A 20,199-nucleotide genomic window follows, 5' to 3' on the forward strand; every position below is an offset into this window, starting at 1 on the left:
CCGTCAACTGCAGATCTCTTTCTGTTCTCCCGGTCGCAGCCCTCCCCGCTTCCGTGTCGTACTGACCTCGCCTGCCAGCGGTCGAAGCGGCGAGCGCGCACCAGCAGCGAGGGCAGCAACGTCGGCAGCCGGCGCCAGCGGCGGTCACCAGCGTCGGGGCGAGCGACCAAGAAGGCGGAAGGCAGCTACGGTGCTCCGGTGCGAACGCCTACCGCCCGTCGAGGCGGCAGCCCCACAGCCAACCTACCGCAACTACAACTACTACAGCTACAACTACTGACAGCAGCGCGTGCAGCTGCTCAGCACCAGCGCCGGTGGCGAACGCCACCACGTTTGACGTTTCCCTCCCGGCTACACGGTAGGATCGGCGGGTCGACGGGCACAGGGACGGGACTCACTCAACGCTGCCCTCCCGGTTTCAGATTTCTCCTCTAACGCACACACCATGGAGTTTGGCTAGGAACGTGATGCGGACTCTGACCAGCGCTTAGGTGACATCTCGTGTTTTTCGGAAGAGAGGAAGGCGCTCAAGGCGGCAAGATAAAGAAGAACTAACAAAACCAACCAACCAGCAGACACACGCAGACAAAGTACACCTTCCAATAGACACACAAACACATATACACACACAAACAAATACTCTTCAACGAAGCCAAACACTCCGTTTCAGCGACGAATTACAATCACACAATCAGATAGAACGTCCTTGCCGGAAGCCAGCAAACCACTTCGAATTCCCATCCGCTGCTTTTGACTTCCGCTGTCGACATTCCACTGTCGACATTCCCTATCCTCCAAACGATAGCCGTTGATTGGCCGTGTTCGGCCTCGGCGGCCCCCTCAGCAATAGCTGCGCAACAGCAACTGCCACAGCGAGCACCACCACTGTACCACTGAGAACAACAACACCACCAGAGGAACTCCCTCTTTAGGACCTCCTCGTTTTTGTGTCCGAGAGCGGGCGGCGTAATGACGATGGAACCGCCGGACGTCGTCCTGTCCCCGGAGCGTCCGGAGCCCAGTGCCAACGCCAGCGCCACCACGACCACGACAGCCCTGCTGCAGCTCCAACATCGACCGCACGCCCAGACCCCGCCGGCCGCGTTCCATCTGGCGGCGGCGGCGGCGGGGGGCGGTCAGGGCGCCGGTGGCCAGGGGGCGGGCGGTAGTCGGACCAGCGTCCTGCAGCCGGCCCAGCTGACCAGCATCGCCGTTCCGACGGCGCTCCTGGCCTCGACCGGCCAGCTGCAGGCCGCCGCTTCCAGCTCCACCTCGCACACTCCGGCGACGCTCGCGCCCTCCAGCGCATCCATGTCGAGCGTCACGCAGCCAACACCACCCATCGAGCGACTATCGCGGCCAATGGCCTTCGATAAGGTAAGGTGGCTCTGCCTATCAGTATTCTAATGATTCGATCCGCCAAGTAATATTTTAAGTTTTGTCGTGGTTCTAACGATATGTTTTACGTGGCACCAGTGGTGCAGCGGTAGCGCGATGAAACACCACGCCACAGGTGTGGGATCGAATCTCGAGACTGACACCCTCTGTCACCGATCTATAATATACCGTCTTTTGGTCTCAGTAACTCTCTTCGGAGAGAGGCCTTGTCTCACGACAACTCACGAGGTTGTTGTGCCTCATAAAAAAACGATAATGTTAGTGTAGCCATCATAGAGTCTCATCTCAAGAGTAAAACTTCTTAAATGCTGTGAAAAAACCTTTATAAAACCGTTTTAACACTCAAATCTAGAGTTGTGTAGTTCGGATTCAGATTCATGAGTTTGAATGATCCTTTGCATCGTTTTAGAGATTCATGAATCTTTTGTTTCATGAAAAGAGTTTGATTGATCCTTTGCATCGTTTTAGAGATTCATGAATGGTCATAGAACAGAAAACAGATGCGCATACACTGGCTAGAGAGACTCCTTTTTTTTGATCGCATGATCCACGCCAATTAAAGAATCATGAAGATTCGTGAAAGATCCTTGAAAGATTCATGAAGATTCATCAACGTTTGAAGACTCGAATATCAAAATCATGAATCAATCTGAACGAATCTCGGCTAAAGATCCATTAGGCACAACTTAGGGTATTTTCAAGATGCTATAACTCTTTCAGTTTTGAGGATATTTCAAATCTGTAAACGGCTGCTTTTAAGAATTTGTTGATCATATTTTAGCGTTTTGTTCTTTTTTAATGCACCTCTCCATCATTCCACTATCTCGGTGTAAAGCGAAAAAGAGTGAATTTGAGTTCTTTTCAACTATTAAATTTACCAAATGTATAATATAAACTAAAACAAGTGTGCTCTAGAGATCAAATACACAAAGCAACATTTCAAAAATAAAGTCGTATTTTTGCGATTACAAATGATGTTGTAAATTGTCCTCACGGATTGAAAGTAACCCCAAATTCAAAATAAAATTTCAATGATGAAATGTAATATTGTTCTTTGAAACATGCTGAAGCGCCACACAAATACGAAAACATTTGTAATGTTGTTTATGAGATTTCATTAATCAATTTGGTTGAATATTCCAAACCAAATCGAATAATTATGTGAGTAAGAATGGATTAACGGATTTGTTCACGATGTTAGGGTTGTTTTCTTCCTAAAAACGAAGATTCAAATTGTTGAACGAGGTGTTCCTTTTATATGATCGTTTCAGTTTATTTTTCGTTCTCTTGCACACCCCTGCTTATCGTGAAAATCTATGCTGAGGTAAAATTATCAGCAGTTGTTAGGTTTCATCTCTTCCACAAGCTGATTTCTCTAATTTACAGGTGATCACAATCCTCTTCTTTGGACGAAGCAAAAAGGATTGCGTTCGAACCCTTTTTCATCCATTTTACCAGCTTTACAAAAAAAGGGTTAAGTGCCAATCGATCCACACGGCGGCAAAAAAGATTTCCCAGTTAAGCTCGTAACGGTTACGCGTGCTATGAATATCCATCAATTTACGGACGTATTGCGCGACGTTGTGGCCCGTGTCCTGTTAAGGACATCGGTTTGGTCAACATGCGTTAGGGAAAAAGGCTGCCGATGCTCGACTCGAAAACTTTTTGCTCGGATCAAATTTTTGTGTGACAAAAATCGAAGCAAAAGAAATCAAATTTCGGTAATTCAAATTCAATTTCAACGTTCTGAATCCTGTATGGAATGAATGCATCTTCGAATGACGGATTCATGAATCTGTACTCTTGCTGGTTTAATTGTTTTTCGGAATTGGTTCTGTGGCCAAATGCAGTTGGAGGTTCGTGATTTTTTGGCGAACCATGAAGGCTTAAATGAATTAATTTCTAGAGATTCCATCGCTCTTCATCAAGTTTTTTTTTAATTTCTAGCAAAACTGGGATTGTCCTTCCATTCATTTGAACGCTTAGTGAACGTCAATCTACTGTTGACAGCTTCATAATTCCGGGGATGCTTGTCAATAATGGCGCAGCAAATGGTGACGAAAACTTCGCTTGCGCGTGCCAAACGACATACCGAGCATTCCGGCCTAATCATCCACATACATCCATACACACACACACACGCCTGGGAGATTGTGATTAATTGGATTTCCAACGGGTTCCATTTACGTGCAAATGTGCATCAATGAAACATGGACGTCGGCCGTCGAAAGCAAGCAGAACGTGTATTTGGTAGTGTGTGAGCAAATCATGGATTGGATTTTCTCCAATTTCTGACGGTTCTAGACATACTTCCAACCTCAACACGCTCTTCTACTCCTACCCACAAACATCGATTGGTATTTGCGTGAATTAAAATGCAAAGATACTGAGTGGTATTTTGTTTTGTCCTATTTTGTTGGATCGCAACTGAACCTGCCTGGAAAAGGTTGTTCTCGAAAGTCGGTGACAATAACATCATCTGCATGATTTAAACATGATTAATTCGATCGATGCAAAGCCAAGCGCCCGCAGGAGGAGTCGATGTGAGGATCTTGAAGGCTTCACTTTATTTCTCCTACATCGGCTGTGAGGCGCCAGTGTGCGTAGAAAGAAAACAATTTGTCAGTCGCCATATTCAGTCCAGCGTCAAGAAGGGAATATGCAAAAGGCAAATCCTGCATTGACACTTCATTATACGTGCATCACATTAATCATGTTTAATGAAGACAAAAGGCAAATGGAGTGTCGTACGGCTAGAACCGTCTCCTAATGCATTAAACAAGCACTCTGATCGGCGTTCGGCGTTGTTTAGACACGCAGAGTCGTGTTGGGATCCCGATTTAATCGCCGTAAATGATAACTTCTACTTCTTTTGTGTTGTGTCTTTCGTCCGTAGATGGAATCGTTGGTGCGAGAGATGCAAGACCCCGAAGCCGGCGTCCCAGTAAGAAGCCAGAAGCTGTTTCTAACATCTATCCCGTCTGCGTTCATGGGTAAGTACCCATGGCAATGGTGGGTTTCATCTGTGTTAATCGTTCCCGCCCTTGTTTGTCTCCCTCGTTAGGGTACGATCTGATCGAGTGGCTGATGGAGCGACTCAGTATCGAGGAGTCGGAGGCCCTGAACATCAGTAACCAGTTGTGCCAGCACGGTTACTTCTTCCCGGTGTCCGACTCGAAGACGCTGATGGTGAAGGACGACTCGTCGCTGTACCGCTTCCAGACGCCGTACTACTGGCCGTGGCAGCAGAAGGCACCCGACCAGATCGAGTACGCCATCTACCTGGCGAAGCGGTCGCTGCGCAACAAGCAGCGGCACGGCCTGGAGGACTACGAGACGGAGGCGCTGGCGAGCCTGCACAAGAACCTGAAGGGCAAGTGGGACTTCATCATGATGCAGGCGGAGGAGCAGGTGCGGCTGGCGAAGGAGCGCAAGAAGGGCGACAAGATCGTCGGGGACTCGCAGGAGCGCGCCTACTGGCGCGTCCACCGGCCACCACCCGGCCAGTTTACGCCGCTAGAGCCCTGCCCCATACCGTCCCGCGACCGGCAGGGCAAGCCGCGCAAGCGCACGGTCGAGGACTGGCAGCGGGAGGTGGACATCCTGAAGGCGTCGCTCGGGCGCAACCGGGTGAAGATGTCGCAGGCGTGCGAGAGCCTCGCGTCGTACTACGAGACGTTCAGTGAGTACGATCCGATGATGCAGCCGCCGCTGCCATCGAACCCGTGGGTCACCGAGGACGTGAGCTTCTGGCAGCTGAACAACCCGGTGGTGGAGGTGCCGACCGAGAAGCGCGTCAAGCGCTGGGGCATCTCCATCGAGGAGGTCGTCTCCGACCCGACCGGCCTGCAGGAGTTCACGCACTACCTGAAGAAGGAGTACTCGCACGAGAACATTCGCTTCTGGATGGCCGTCAACGATCTGAGACGTTCGTCGCACTCGCAGATACCGCGCAAGGTGAAGGAAATCTACGAGTAAGTGTCGACGACGCACCCCAAAACAGTGCCGCTCTATCAGAGTTGGGTAGCTCCGATTTAGATACGTAAATCTGAATTACTCTTTGTAATGAAATGTTTCAATAGGCGGAGGGAACATTTCCAAAGTGTAGGGAATATTTCCAATCGGTAGAGAGAACATTGCTATCATATAGGGGAATGTATCAGATAGCTTCAATGCTGAACCGGTCTCATTTGCGGTTTACTTTCTCCCTAGGGAGTTCCTGGAGCCGGGTGCGCCCTGCGAGATCAACATCGACGGCAAAACCATGGAGAAAGTCCAGCAAGGGCTGAAGAATCCGTCCCGCTTCGCGTTCGATTCGGCCGCGGAACACATCTACATGCTGCTGCTGAAGAAGGACTGCTACCCGCGGTTCGTGCGCTCGGAGCACTACAAGAGCCTGATGGCGAACGCGATCCAGCCGTCGCACAAGAAGCGCTTCTTCGGCTTCGGCGGCGGCGCGAAGAAGAAGGGCTCGACGTCGGCCGCGCCGAACCCGTCGCTGCTGACCCAGCTCTCCACCGGGCAGGGCGCGGGCGGCAACGTCAACAGCCTGTCCAAGCGGCGCGGTAGCGACCGCAGCCTGTCCGGTTCGGCGCACGAGCTGGCCATCTCCGGCGTGAAGGACTGTACCAAAGTGCCACATTCTCACAGCCAAAGCAACCTGAGCGACATTCCGTACAGGTGAGGGGAGGCGCGGGCCCTTGCCACGGGGAAGGGGGTTTGTCTGCTGCTCCACTCGACACACAAACACATACACGCGTACTCTTAAGCTCTGGCGGAAAAGGGGTCCACCATTGGAACCGGAAGTTCACCTCAACCCCTTACGGACATACACCATCCATAACGTACACTCTTTTCTCTTTCTCTCTTTCTCGCTCTCTTTTTCTCTGATGTTTGATTTCTTGTACACGGGTGTTCCACGCGTTTGTGTGTGTGTGTGTGTGTCTGATTGAATGTGTGCGTGTGTGTTTGCGTGAATGGTTCCTCACAGCGTATCGATCTACCGTGGTGATATGCCATCCGGGGTGTACGAGGGTACCTGCGCACCCGTCAGAGGCTGCGAGCGTGGCAGGAAACAGTAAGGAAAACCACATACACTCCCCCTCCAAACATTCACACACACACACTCACTTCTCTCCTGTTCGGTATCTGTATCTCTATCCCCAAGTCTCCTCTCCTATCCGGCTAGGGTCAAGACTTCTCTCAATCTCCTATACTCAATTCCTTACTGCTGTGAGCGAATCCTCTTGAAAAAACAGCAAACCTAAGCTTTGATATGAGTTCGACTCCATGCGCTTCAGACGAACGCATCTCGCGATCGTTTTCCATCGTCTCTGTATCCGCTTTTCCAACACTTTTGCCACCTTTGTACTGTGCCTTTCCTCACCCTGTTCTTCTGTGGTGTTTGCTGCTTTCGTTAGTATTATGCTTAGTCTACCGAGAAGCTCCCCCGTTAATCCCTACTCAACAATACCAGCTTTCTGTTGACACATTGACTCATCAATCAAAACAAGATCGGATAGAGTAACTTTGTAAGCTTCTACTACTCCCGGGGGAAGCCACTTACTTTCTTCTAGAACTAAATGTGTGTCAACTTCAAGCTCCACGTTAGGATGGTTTTGTTGTTTGTTGTGTCGTTCCTGTTTTCCTCTACTGTGATGCACCGTTACTGTTTGACAGCCCAGCAATGAAACAAGAAAACATCAACGGCGCAAACGGAACTACTTTGTAAATACATTTCTCTACTCATCTATCGACGATGTGTACGTTCTATCTTCACCTCATGGCTATCAAACAAAAACAAAACTAACAGAACATAGACTAAAGCTCTCGAAAAGAGAGACACCCTTTGGAATGAAATATAACTTGAATCTGCAGCGAATAACAACCTATCGGTTTGGATTTAGAGTTCTGAACCCGTTACTTTTCGGTAAACTCATCTATTCCAGTTCGGTTAGTTTTCTATGTTCGGTGTAAATATGTGTTGTACATATCGGAGACCGCGTTTCGTGACCCTTTCCACCTTCATTTCTCTGTTGGTCTCCCAAGTCAAAGTCGGTCATTGTGGATATCCTGGTACATGCGTGTTCATCCCACAAAGTAACGTGCGCACTCTTTACCATATGCTTTTTGTTACATACTGCTTCTTCTACCGCTCATCGAAGTACCCTACCAATCCAACGTATGTCGAGCGTTTGGTTTTTGTGTTGGTTTTTAAGTTATTTCCCCCGTCCTTCAATCCAAAAGCATCTCCTAGTCAGGTCCCATCAAGGGTTTGTACCTTCCGGCTTTGTTTGAGGATAATCCACATTTGTTTGATTTGTTTCTGAAGTTAGCAACGCAAAACCAACCCGACACTTAGTACATCACTGGTCATAACTGAATGTTTCCGTTACTCCTGTGAACTTGGTGTGCCCTCTTAGTATGTTCAAAGGTTCAAGCATCTGGATGTCCTCTAGTCTACCACACATTGTACTGGCTATCCTGGCTCCCTCAACCACCATCTCTCTATCTTTGTCCCTCTGTATCTTTCTCGGTGTGTGCGTGTGTGTGTGTGTGTGTGACTCTCTCTTTCTCTGTCTCAGCGTAGTTAAGCGATGTTTCGTTCCGTGTGGGTTGATGTAATGGTGTCTCCTCCTCAGTTAGTTACGTTGTGAAAAGTAATTGTGTTTCTTCTGCCACGGTGGCGAGCGATCTTTTCAACTTCCTTTCGACTCTCACTGTTCTCTATCTCTCTTTCTCTCTATCTCTCTTCCTGTGTGTGTTTCTATCTTTCTCTCTCTCCTCCTACTCGTTCCGGTAACTCCAGGGAGGTGGGTAAAGCCCTCGGAACGACCTTAGAGGTAACACTGGAGGGTGCCGTGTCGGGCGGTGGGACCGCCTGCTCGGTGTGTCCGTGGGAGACGGTGGTCCCGGACAAGCCCGGCACGGAGTCGTCCGTGTCGGTGTCCGTGTGCCCGTGGGACGACAGCGACATCAAACCGCCGGCGAAGACCGAGTAAGCAGTGGCTGGAAGAATGGTGGACGCGGCAGTCCGGATGAGAGCATTCGCACACTAACTGTGAGTTTTTGTTTGTCACTTTTTGTCCCTCTGATTGTTAAGCGCCAGCAACAGCAGCAGCAGCAAGTTGAAGCAGTTCAGTGAATCCACGCACGGCGCGACGGAAATCACGGAGGTGTCCGAGCGGATGAAGCGGTCGTGTGGACTGCGCCAAAACACGCTGGACAGCGACTTCCACAGCACCAAGCGGCTGGCTCCGGTGGTCACCGAGCAACGGAGGGCTTCCATGACGATGGCTCCGAGGTGCGATATCCTCCAGGTAGCTCGTGTGTGTACTCTCTCTCTAATCGTTACCTCTTTCGCTCCATTCCGCAGACTATCCGATCTGCAGTTCTGCCTGCGAGCCAACTCGGCGGGCGACGGCGCGACACCACCGGATACTGCCGGGCCACACCTGTCGTCGTCGTCGTCCGTGCGCGTATCGCAGGGATCGCTGTCGACGAGCTTCGAGGAGAAGGAGGAAGGATCCGAGCCTGCCGGGGGTCTGGTGCCGCCCTGCCCGGAGGCCACCATCGCTGAGGAGTGCCTCGGTGCGCCCGGAATGGTCGACGCACCAGGCGATCCGGCAAGCGAACGCCATCCGGAGCGGTACCGGCAGGCCTCGGAGGAGGAAGATTGGAAGCCGGTGGCGCTGGGAGGTGGGGGAAATCGCGACCAGGACCGCCCCCAGCGCGCACGGCCCCGAGCGTCTCAGCTCGCTACTGCATCGTCTATACAGAATACTACTATTACTACTACTACTACAACTACTACTACTACTATTACTTCTGCTAATAATACTACCGCTACTACTACTACCACTATTGAGCCTACTACCGCTTCTAGTTGTACCCATAATAGCCATAGTCTGTCGTACAGCGGTGGGGAAGATGGAGGCACCGCACAGGTGGCTGCATGTTCCGCCACCCACACAACCATGACGCCGAGCGGTTCCGGTGCGCCGGCCTCCGTAGCGGTTGTCGCGAGGCGCCCGCAGTACGACTCCGGATCGGCCGGCGGAACGCCGAGAATCAGTGTGATCTACGCCAACTCGCTCGAGCGCGACGAACCGAACGCTCCGGAGCCGGAGGAGTGGGAAGTGCGGGAGGGGCAGCAGACCGAGCCCGGGACGGCGGCCAGCGTAGCCACGCAAACGATGGACGTCGGGTCGGTCGGCGGCGGGCAGGCAGACATGTCGCCGCTCAACGAGGTGGAGGACGATCACTTCTTCTCGGAGTCGCTCCGGCCGCAGGAACCGTGCGAGTACGATCTCATCAGCGGCGATGGGCTGCTGCCGGGGTGTGTTGCGCCAGCACCAACACCGGCCCCGTCCATTGCACCGCTGGCCGAGGTCGAGATGGATCCGCCGGACGACGAGCCGGAGGATGGCGAGGAAGAGGTACCACCGCCGGAGCAGGAGGAGTCGACCGAGGTGCGCAAACCACAGCCGGCGGTGGAGGAGCAGCGGGAAGGGGAGGCGGAGGAGCATAGGCATGACCGGCCGTCGGATGCGGGGGAGCCGCCCGCCCTCGCCACTACCTCCTGCACGGCGGTCGTCTACATCGACGATCCGTTTCGGCGCCGGAAGCGCAAGGAGCGCACCAAGGATCGCCCGTCCGAGCTAGAACTGATACGCGCCCAGAAGAGCGAGGAGGAGAACAGCGAACGGAAGGGCGGTAACGCCGTCTGTCCCTGGGATGACGAGTAAGTGTGACACCTACGTGCTGATCCAATCACTCTACACGATTCAATCCGCTCCGATTGCTCCGAGTCACGCTTGGCGCGAGTAGTGTTTAGTCAACTTCTCCTGAATCCTGTCCTATACTTTAGAGCGTTAAAGCTGTTCGGCATCTGAATACATTTAGGCCTAGCTTTAGCTTAACACAGAAACATTTCGTATCTTATTTGAATGTAATGTTGTTCAAAACACAATAAGCCAAAATGTTGACAAACATTTTATATCCTGGTTGTCTTCAGAGATCTGATTTCCATCAGAATAATTATTCAGCTCGTCACATTGCATTTGATTTACACTCAAGATTTCTATCCCTCGATATTTATGACATATGACTGGAATCGCACGTACCTCAATATCTGTTCTTTCTCCCCGCGACAGAGACGAATCGGCTGCGGACGATGCACCGTACGTCAAGACGTACTCCACGCTCGGCTACCTGTAGGGCCTCCATTGGAGCCCCCGGGGAAGGCCCGACGGGAGGATCCAGCCGCGCAGCAACCATATCCAGATGTCACCCCGGAGTTCGTCAAGGAACAACGCTTTCGAGACACAACAGCAGCGGCAACGGGAAACGTGGCACGTTGTCACCACGCGGTGGACTGAGCCAAACTCACCGCAGGGCAGCGTCGTCGAGCCCTTGGTCGTATTCTGCTGCACCGTTGTGCCCTCAAAGAGGTGTTTCTGTAAAACTGGCGACAAGCGGTGGCTCTGCAGAACGCTCGTTCGGGAGATCCTTCTCAGTGGGGGGAGAAAGATGATTGCACTTCACTATTTAGGTTCACTTGTGTTGGTTTAATCGGTTGTCTTACAATTGGTTAAGGTCTTGTTTATCATTTTCTGAGCTTTTAGTACACAGCTTAAACGTAACTGATTCCCATCGGTCACGTCATTCGTGAACTCTTGTCTGCTTGATGGTGAGCCCCATGAAAAGGACGATTGTTTGCGGATGGCAACGATGGTTGGGATGAGAGCGAGGAGTTGGCCCGTAGGTTATGACAATGTTTGTGCGTGTGGCTGGCCTTACGTCTGAAGCGAGGCGAAGCGTATCGATTCCTGAGAGCCAGCAGAAATGGCGACGCGCGAGGACGGTCACGACAGACGGCACCACTGCTGGGAAACGAACGTCGATGCATACAAACCGTGTTGCCGAACGGGGAAGGAGGGAAGGTTAGGGAGAGGTGTAGGTCTGCCCTCTCCGCCTGGACTCTACAGACGGCCTGCTAGACCTTTGGAGCGTCGAGCCCATACACCATCAATGGCCGTTCTGTTGCGGGAGAAGATCACCCATCCACAGCTCAGGTCTGGAAGATTGGCGGAACCAACCTCCCGATACCGTTCTGAACTCCTCCAAGCTCAGAGCCCCAGGGGTTTTGGGGCTTGACAGCTGGAGCCGTGAGGCAGCCGGTGTCCGGAACCGAACACGGTTGGCCAGTCTTGTGTGGACTGTCCACGCCAGCGGGCCATTTCGATCGGCGGTGGAAAGCACTCGCGGGGCTGTTTGTGACAGTTGACAACACTGATCCTTAGTGGAGTGTGTGACTGACACCAGTATCAGTAGCACCAGGCAAGGCAGCAGCAGCAGCAGCAATAACCCTACCAAACAGTAACATCAGTCTTCCGAGCCGGGTGGTCGGTCGCTAGGTCGAAAAGGTAGGGGAAAGGGTGTCAGAACGTACGAAACGACACCGGCCACCCCGCGCCCGTGCCATTCCCCCACCCAACGCGGTCGGTTTGGCAGGAGTGCAATAAATTCTATATCTCAAAACGTAGTGAGCTCAGCAACTAAAAGGCAATTCTTCGAAACCAATCTCAAGGAGGCATACACACGTAGATGTTAGGGAATAGGAGACATGTTCGACGCTGTAGTCACCTTGGTTAGCGTCCTATCCTGGACAGTGTTTTGTGTGTGCGTGCGCGCAAGTCCGGCGAGAAGTATGGCGGCTCGTCAAAGGATGGATACTTGACTAAGGGAAAGTTGACAGCTGTCGAGTTTGACAGGCAATGTCAACCGCGGGGAGTGACAAGTGCAAGCGAAAGAGGAGAACGTGCGCCCGTCAGCAGTCATGCCTGCGCTACAGCAGAACAGTGTAACTCTACCAACATCAAGCTCCCACCCACACACACGCACACAGCAGTAAAAAACGTCAAAATTCGTGGTCGAGAGGTGTATTGTTTGCCGACGGGCGCCATGGAGAGGATCCTCGAAAGCAGGAAGGAAAGAAGGCATTGCGGGCACGATTCTGTTTGCAGTTAGCTGTTCTTTTCCCAAAAACCAAAACACTAGCCAAGTAAGCGAAAACCCGCAACGCAATAAATGTCGAATATCGAATGCACCGAACACTACCAGCGCTAGGCTAAAACGTAAATCCAAACACCTGAACAATCGTTGACAAACGTTCGCTTGGTACCTGTAGGAGTATGTAGCTGTACATATAGGCAGTAGGGTTGAACTACTTTTGGGCAAACGGTTGGCAAAAACGACCCCAATGTACATATAGCTAACTGAAGAGCCCTCTAAAGCAGCTTCCAACATACGGTGATACACACACACACACGGTCGGCTTAATGCAGACCCCTCTCGACCTCTCCAGCTTCTTTTTGACGGCTCGGGGAAACCCATTGAGTCGCTAACGAGGAAGGAGTAGGAACTCAAAATATAACAAACAAACACATAAACTACTTGCATAAAGTAATAAGTAAATTAATCCAGCATAGGCTTAGTATTAAACATAAAGGTATGTGACTAGAGACATGCGCAGACTCGTGTTCAGCCTATTAGAGCCGATCGCGCACTTCTACTACTGTCTCCCCCAACCCCGACACCATCTTCCACTCGTCTCCTCTAGCATATCAATATAATCACAACCACTACAAATTCGAAGTTAGCATTAGAGTAAAGAAACACAGGATTCCTTCGAATACCTGGTGTTATTTCCCCACTTAAAACCGATCCTCTCCCTCCCCTTTATCACCCTTTTAACTTCATTGTTCTTATCCCTACTTTAACACAACGTTGTAACGCACACACTTACTCGTAGGTTGTAAGCTAGGTACCTTAATATTACCGGATGCCTCATGAAATAACCGAAATGCAATAGCGACCGGGGTCGAGGGGTCGGGTGAAACTATCTCAAGTACATAAGCTTATACGAGGTAAATAGCTAAGTCCAGCAGTCAGCAAGCATTAGTACAGTTAGTGTATGATGTTATCAAGTTATAAAGATTTTAGGCAAAATTAAGAATAATAATCATAAAACTTCCCACAAACGCACGCACACTTCAAAAGCAAATGCAAAGTAAAAGCGAATACGAGGCAATGTAATACAATCACTTTAGCGGTCCGCCTAGTTAACGTAGTAGTTTAGGGATCCCTGAAGGGATCTTATACGATATATACTTAGATTAGGTGCTACTGAGATCTCAGGGTCGTTTAGCCTGGATTAGCCGCGCGAGTCGGAAGAGGGGGTGGAATCGATGTTGCGCCTGCTTTGGGCACCCAAGATCCAACGCCGCCGCACGCCAAACTGAGCCCCATGGCCGAGGGCGAAGAACACTTCCTCCAGCCGGGTGTAAGATGTTTAATTTACCGTGGTATACGTTTTTAAAATGGCGGAACGGTCTTCGGGATGTTTCGATTCCGTAGAAGACCTACATCTGCGCTATTTGTTCTTCACTTATATTATGTTTTTCGTTCAGTTGTCAGACACCTTCAGAATACCTACTTTCCTCGGAGGAACCCTAGCGAGCGTCAGAAAGAAACGCTCGTAACGTCGCCAGTAATCGGTTTGCCGCTCACATTGAATGGTCAGAGCATGGTAAACCATCGGAATCAACGCAGAAAGACCCAACTTCGGGGTAAGTGACACTGGAAAGCTGGTGATTGAGCTGCAGGTGGTGCGCTCACATACTCAGAAGTGGCCAGCTTCCGCCACGTGGAGAATCTCAAGCAACAGAGAACGTCTGGGATGATAATAAACCCAGACGAATTACTTGGATAAGCAGGAAACGAAAAAAAAGGTTACAGTCCGAACAGGGCGGCAAGGACGGGAAAGAAAAGAAAACCAAAACACACCACATATATTAATGTAAATGGTCGTTGTTTTAGATATAGAACTTAATGCCGCCAAGAAAGCAAGAAACGCAGCAGCGCAAGAGAGGATGAAATGAATACCTAGTAGAGAATACTGTTTTCTAAACTCCCCTGATAGCAAAACTCTTTGCAGCCAATCATGCACGGTCTGATGGCCAGAATACTGCGCAATGCTAAGTGGCGCTTCTATGCCGATAATAATGCTAACAAACGAATAATTATAATATTGAAGAGTTAAGAAAACAAAACAACCAAAACAAACAAAACAACACAATAGCAACAGCGATCGGAGCACGATCAGGACTTAAAAATAGAAACAATACCACGCGTACAATAGATCACCGATGATGGCTCAACTGGCACTGCTTGAGGGTGGAACAAACTTAGAATGTTTAAGGGAAGTGAAAGAAGGTAGATTTATTTGCCAAAAAAACATTTCTACTAATCTGTTATTCAGTTTGGCAGCTCCGTATGTGTTATCTTGTAGTTGTACGGAGCGATTTTCCTTTCGTTTATGGCAGTTTAGTTTAGAATTTTCACTTCGCAAATTCAACTGTAAGTTCATTGGTTCGACCATTCTCTCTACACTAAGTATCTTAAGTCAACCTGAAAACCTACCATAAACGCAACCTACCCAATCAGCTTTGGATATTCACGCTGATAAAAACGATTAATTCCGCACAAGAAAAAAAGAAAATATAATAAACCTTCCATGTAACCGAATATAACTAGAAGAAAGTGGAAGCGAGAAAACAAATACAAAATGTACCGATCATGACAAATTCTCCCCACGGTAGAAGAAAACAATCGCACACACAATCAGTTTGACAGATAAATTAATCCTGCTTATCTAAAGATCCGATGCGCATTTTATTCCGTACAGAAGTTTCGTTACGAAGCGTGGAAAGTTGTTTTAGGAAAGTAGAATGAAAGAGAGAGGCAGAGGAGATGAAAAGCGTCTTAGCTGTGTATGTCCTTACGCTCTCCAGCTGAGCCAGATTTGTGCATTCGAAACGCTTTTACCATACGCACAATGGAGGGACACTGTGAATTTATAACGGCAAACTAACGAACACACACACACACACACACAGAACATACGCAGCCTAGATATAACAAACCCTTGCAGAGCTAGCCCATAAGCATGGCGAAAGCTATATTGTTCTGTTATAAGTAAATGAAAATATTTATAAATATATGAAAAGCGATGAAGAAAGTAACAAATAAACGAAAAAAGAAAACAAGACACGAAGTACTCAGCTGAATGATAAGAAATGAACTGGAAGGAAAGCCAGGGTTGGGTCCCGCCAAGCAGCATAATGTTTTTCGTTACAGTATCAAATAAGTAGAAAAACAGAATACAAATAAACACAAAGACAAGAAGGAAATAAAAAGGATACATTGTCGAGAAGTAAATCATCAACAATAGTGACGAAACGTGTAAAACCGAAAAAATGAGGAATAGTAAACAAACAAAAAACACACGAAGAAAGTAAAATTAGCCACCGGATAGGATGTTACTAATTGATACACTTACAGACAAGCATACTCAGTTAATCTTTGAAAGTAAAACAAACGAAGAAAATAATAGCAAATAATAGCGGAATGATAACATTTCACACCAAACAGGTGACCGAGCCTTCTCCCCCGCACTCCCGCCCCATGTCATATGTTTCTGAAGTAGCAGACAAACAACTCACAGCTTCCCTGTTAAGACAAGACACCCACCTGTTTGAACTACACAAAAAAGAAACACTTCCATGCGACAGCAAGTAAAGTGGTAACTGAAGGGAAAACCATGTTCAACGCCTTGTCCCCAATTCTTTACCATTTGTGTTTTCTTCTGCAACGTCCGTCTTGTCCCTCTATGAAACACCATGGGGGAGGGGAGAGGGTGTCGGTCGCGACGACGGGTGGATCGATTTGAAACTTTTCATGTCTAGCTGACAGTTCGTATTCGTAAAAGAGTATTAGTAAACTTAGAGAAACATGTGGGACACGTGAGGCGATGACCGGTAGAGCAGAAGCTGCATGCCTAATTGTCAAAGAGGAGGTCATAGGGGTACGCTCGGGTGGACCATGTGATTGCGATTGTATTTTGTGGCTGCATGTGTGCGAACTGAAGACGGTAAAGGGCGGAAAATGGCCAGAGAGCTCGGTGTTGGTGGGCGATGTGATTAGAATTAATGGATTGTTTTGGAAAATGTATCTTTCGATCATGGCGAGAAGGAGTAAGTGGTAGGCGATTGGTAGGGGGAGAATATTGACAAAACGAGGGTATAGGGCAGGCAGCAGGAGGCGGAAAAAGTTTTAATAGTGAGAAACAAAAAACCGAAGAAACCTACCCGCTAGGAATCAAATATATAAATTAATGAAAAGCATAAAGATATATATTAAAGAAATAATAATGTATGTACATATATACAATTTAAAAGAAGAAAAAGAAGAAAAAAGCTATAGAAGAAAGCGACATGAAAGACAGTCACACTTAAAAATGAGAACACAGAAGACAAGGCGTACAGTCTCCCGTGGGTCTTTTTCCAGAGCATCAAGCGATTGTTTCAACACTAACTAAGCCTCACCACTTGGTCACAGTACGGAATAGGTTTAATCTTTCTCTTTCTGATTGATATTCGCAAAAGTTTCCCTATCTTTTGAAGATTAACCCAACTTTAAATCATCAATGAAACCTTAATTGTGTTTGATGTAATATGTGTTGCCTTTCCGGTGGCCAAATTTTGGTGGAAGCTTTTTTGTTTGGTATAATTATTGAAAAATTATGCTAAAGAGCTGAAGGACTCACGGGAGATTTGTGGGCCTGCTCAAAATTATAGATACAACTCCACAGACCACAGCTCATACTGCAGATAGTGAATTACTGGAGCAAATAATACGCCACACGCTACCAGACTACAGACAAACACCCGATCAGATATACAAACTCACACACAGAAACACATTGGATTGATGTTAAAAAGCAAATTTAAAACTTACCGCTGTGAATGTTACAACACAACAACACTACAAAAACGAAAACAAAACAAAGATGTAAATTTGATTAAAAATCAAACGTCGTGACGCGCGGCGCACGCCAGGTGAAGGTTGCAGCGGAAGGGATGAGGTAAGGGGAACGGCGACTCTGGCCTCGTCGTGCAGAGGCATCAAGGTGCAGTGTACAGCGTGGTATCTATAAGAGAAAAGGAAGGAGGGAAAGCAGCCAGTGAAAAACAGCAAAATCAAAACGAAGAATTGAAACCAAACACTCCAACAAACCCTTGTATCTTGAAGTGAAAAAAATACAAAAAAAATTCATTCCCAAGTACTACTGAAGGATCCCCGCGGATAATGGAAAACAATTGAAACGCAATTGGCAAATCAGATTGGAACGTACACCGAACGAGGCAAGCATGTAAACAACTCATAACACATAAACCTAATTGGACATTGGACTTATTGGACGCGCGGAAAGTATACGACGCGTATACTGCGAATCGAGGTTAAATGGGCGAAGGTAAACGGACGCGAACGGAGTGAAGGCGGACAGCCATGGTTTGAGCAGAAAGAAACGGAAAAGATGTGACTATTCCAACGTACAAAGTTAATTGGAGACGAGAAAGAGAGAGAGAGAAAGAGAGAGAGACAGAGCGAAAAAGAAAGAAAGAAAGAGAGAGAAAGAGAAGGAGCGTGTAGGAAAATAGAAACGAAAAATCAATATATCATCATGTTGTAGAAAGAAATCGAATAAAAGATACAAGAGAAATGTAAAAACCGGAGCAATTTATCAATTTACCGGAGCGGGCTACGGTATGGAAAGATTTGTATGGTGGATTTGGGAACCCGATCTGACTCAACAATCAAGCACAGTGGACATTTACAAACATTTCCCCCTCTTAACCATCACTCCTTACATCTGTATACCTTTTTGGGAACTTCAGCATAGGAGTAAGAAAAAATGAGCTACTGTATCTGATCAGTTCTACAGTTCATAACTACCGTCAGGATTGGACCACGTCCAGTCTTCTTTGACTGTCCTGACCCCGCACTGTCAATCTGACCACCGGCGCTCCAGTTCCTTGTGCGGGGTCAATTCTGGCCGTTCAATTGCAATTGTACGGCATTTAGCGAAAAAAGTGCACATCTAAAATGTTCGTGATTTGATCCGAACACCAGAGGCGCCACAGTAGCGTGCTTTCCTTGGCCCAATTTACTTATGGACAGACTTTAGGTGGAATTTCCAAAAAAAGCGCTCACACACTTGTACGCCATCCCCACGGAGGCTTTCGGAAGTCATTGCCAGGGCCGCTGAGGGTGCCACCAAGATCGTGGATTTTCTTTCGTTTATCTGTAGTTCTATGTCCAAAAGTAAGCAACAGTAACTGGGTCGTTTGTTGTTTTTTTAAATGTATATCTTGTTGTGTCTGATCCTTCTTAGATTCAGGATGTGGCGGTGCGTAAGCGTTAGAGAAGGCGCAAATTATACGTAACACTCCAATAGGTACAGCTACTACCAAAGGAAGGCGGAGTCAACATCAGAGCAGACGAACAGAGAATGTGTGCTTGCTCGCGCACACAACTACTTTTTGTCATCCGAACCGGGAGTCACTCGAGTGATATAAAAGGCTGCTTGTAACTGCAGTTGCGCATTGCAATGGTCCGATCAAACTTGGTACCAAAGATGACAAAAAGAGGCCGTTGCGGGATCGCCGCCATATAGTCGGTGCAGCCGCACGCAAAATATATTAGTGCGAGTGGGCTGCCAATCGATCGATGTGATCATAAATAAAGAGTTCAAGAAACATGTAAAAAGTGTCTTCTTTCTTGCAGGCAAAAAACAAGGCGCTGCGTTTCAATAACTCCACAACAAACAGGCATTCATTTTTCATAAAAAGAATGCACTCCTGTCATGGATGGGTAATCGAATTTCACTAGTTTATCAAATGGGCATACCTTTGGGGTGAAGTAGATCTTAATAGTTGAAAAGTGAATTTAAACTACTTAGATATAAATATGTAATACCACATGAGAGAAATGAGAATTGAAATGTGATAATAAGAGATTTATTTAAATTTTTTTTCAGAAGCGACGGTAGAAATACTTAAAGAAAAACAGTTATATATGGAATATATTTTCTCGATGGAGACGTCCAATATTTCGCGAGTTGCCATGCCGGTTTAATATTTTTTTTTAAATTTTCGACTCCGTGCGTACCGGCAAGTAAACTTTGCATACCATCATAAAACACATCTTATAGTCTGGTAGACACATTCACATATGGTACACCTGGTACACACATATCTTATAACCCGGTACATACATACTCATATTTTATATTGACACCTGTTAACTCTCAAGATGTGAAAGTTCAATTTATCTTATCGTCGAGCAGTTATTTTTTACGTTTCATAGAATCTTTTGAAATCTACATGCTTCCGAACATGCTACAAAGGTATAGCTGTTCGAGCCAGTCCGGAACTGCTAGTCCGGACTTGCTCTAACAGCACCTGATAAAGGAACTAGGAAGTAGATAAGAGAGAGGAAATATATAAAATAGGAGAAAAGTGAGAAAACGGTCTTTTTTTCTGTTACAAACGAATTCTGGAAATAAAAAAGAGAAATTTTGGGTTGTTTAGCCACCAAAGAGCAATTTGCGAAGATTTTGCTTGAGTGAACCGAACGTTTGTAACAGAATAGCAAAACCGAAGCAACACCAACAAAAATAAAAAAGGATAGCTCTGTTGAGGCTCTTTCTCTCATCAGGCTGAGATCTAAATGGATGCGCGGTGCAGGTGTTAAGCTTGGAGGAGACTTTTTCGTTTTTGTTAGTGTTGCTTCGGTTCTCTCTATCGGTTCGGGACAACTCTTTCGGTTTATTTTTAACTTTTAATTTTTAATATTTTTATGCTTTTGCTCTCCTTAGAGCCATGGTATAGGGAT

The 20,199-nt window shown here is 47.7% G+C and overlaps 1 protein-coding gene across 1 annotated transcript; it reads left to right on the forward strand.

The window, feature by feature from the left end:
* The first annotated feature begins 969 nt into the window (after positions 1 to 969).
* On the forward strand, positions 970 to 10,819 carry LOC131269327 (uncharacterized). Its single transcript, XM_058271678.1, is given in 10 exon segments — positions 970 to 1,377; positions 4,295 to 4,397; positions 4,400 to 5,372; positions 5,611 to 6,078; positions 6,389 to 6,475; positions 8,207 to 8,395; positions 8,516 to 8,701; positions 8,774 to 9,870; positions 9,985 to 10,141; positions 10,554 to 10,819. Coding segments are annotated over 10 exon segments (3,732 nt in total). The 3' UTR covers positions 10,618 to 10,819.
* The last annotated feature ends 9,380 nt before the right edge of the window (positions 10,820 to 20,199 follow it).

The sequence above is a fragment of the Anopheles coustani genome, chromosome X, assembly GCF_943734705.1.
Source record: "Anopheles coustani chromosome X, idAnoCousDA_361_x.2, whole genome shotgun sequence".
Classification (NCBI taxonomy): domain Eukaryota; kingdom Metazoa; phylum Arthropoda; class Insecta; order Diptera; family Culicidae; genus Anopheles; species Anopheles coustani.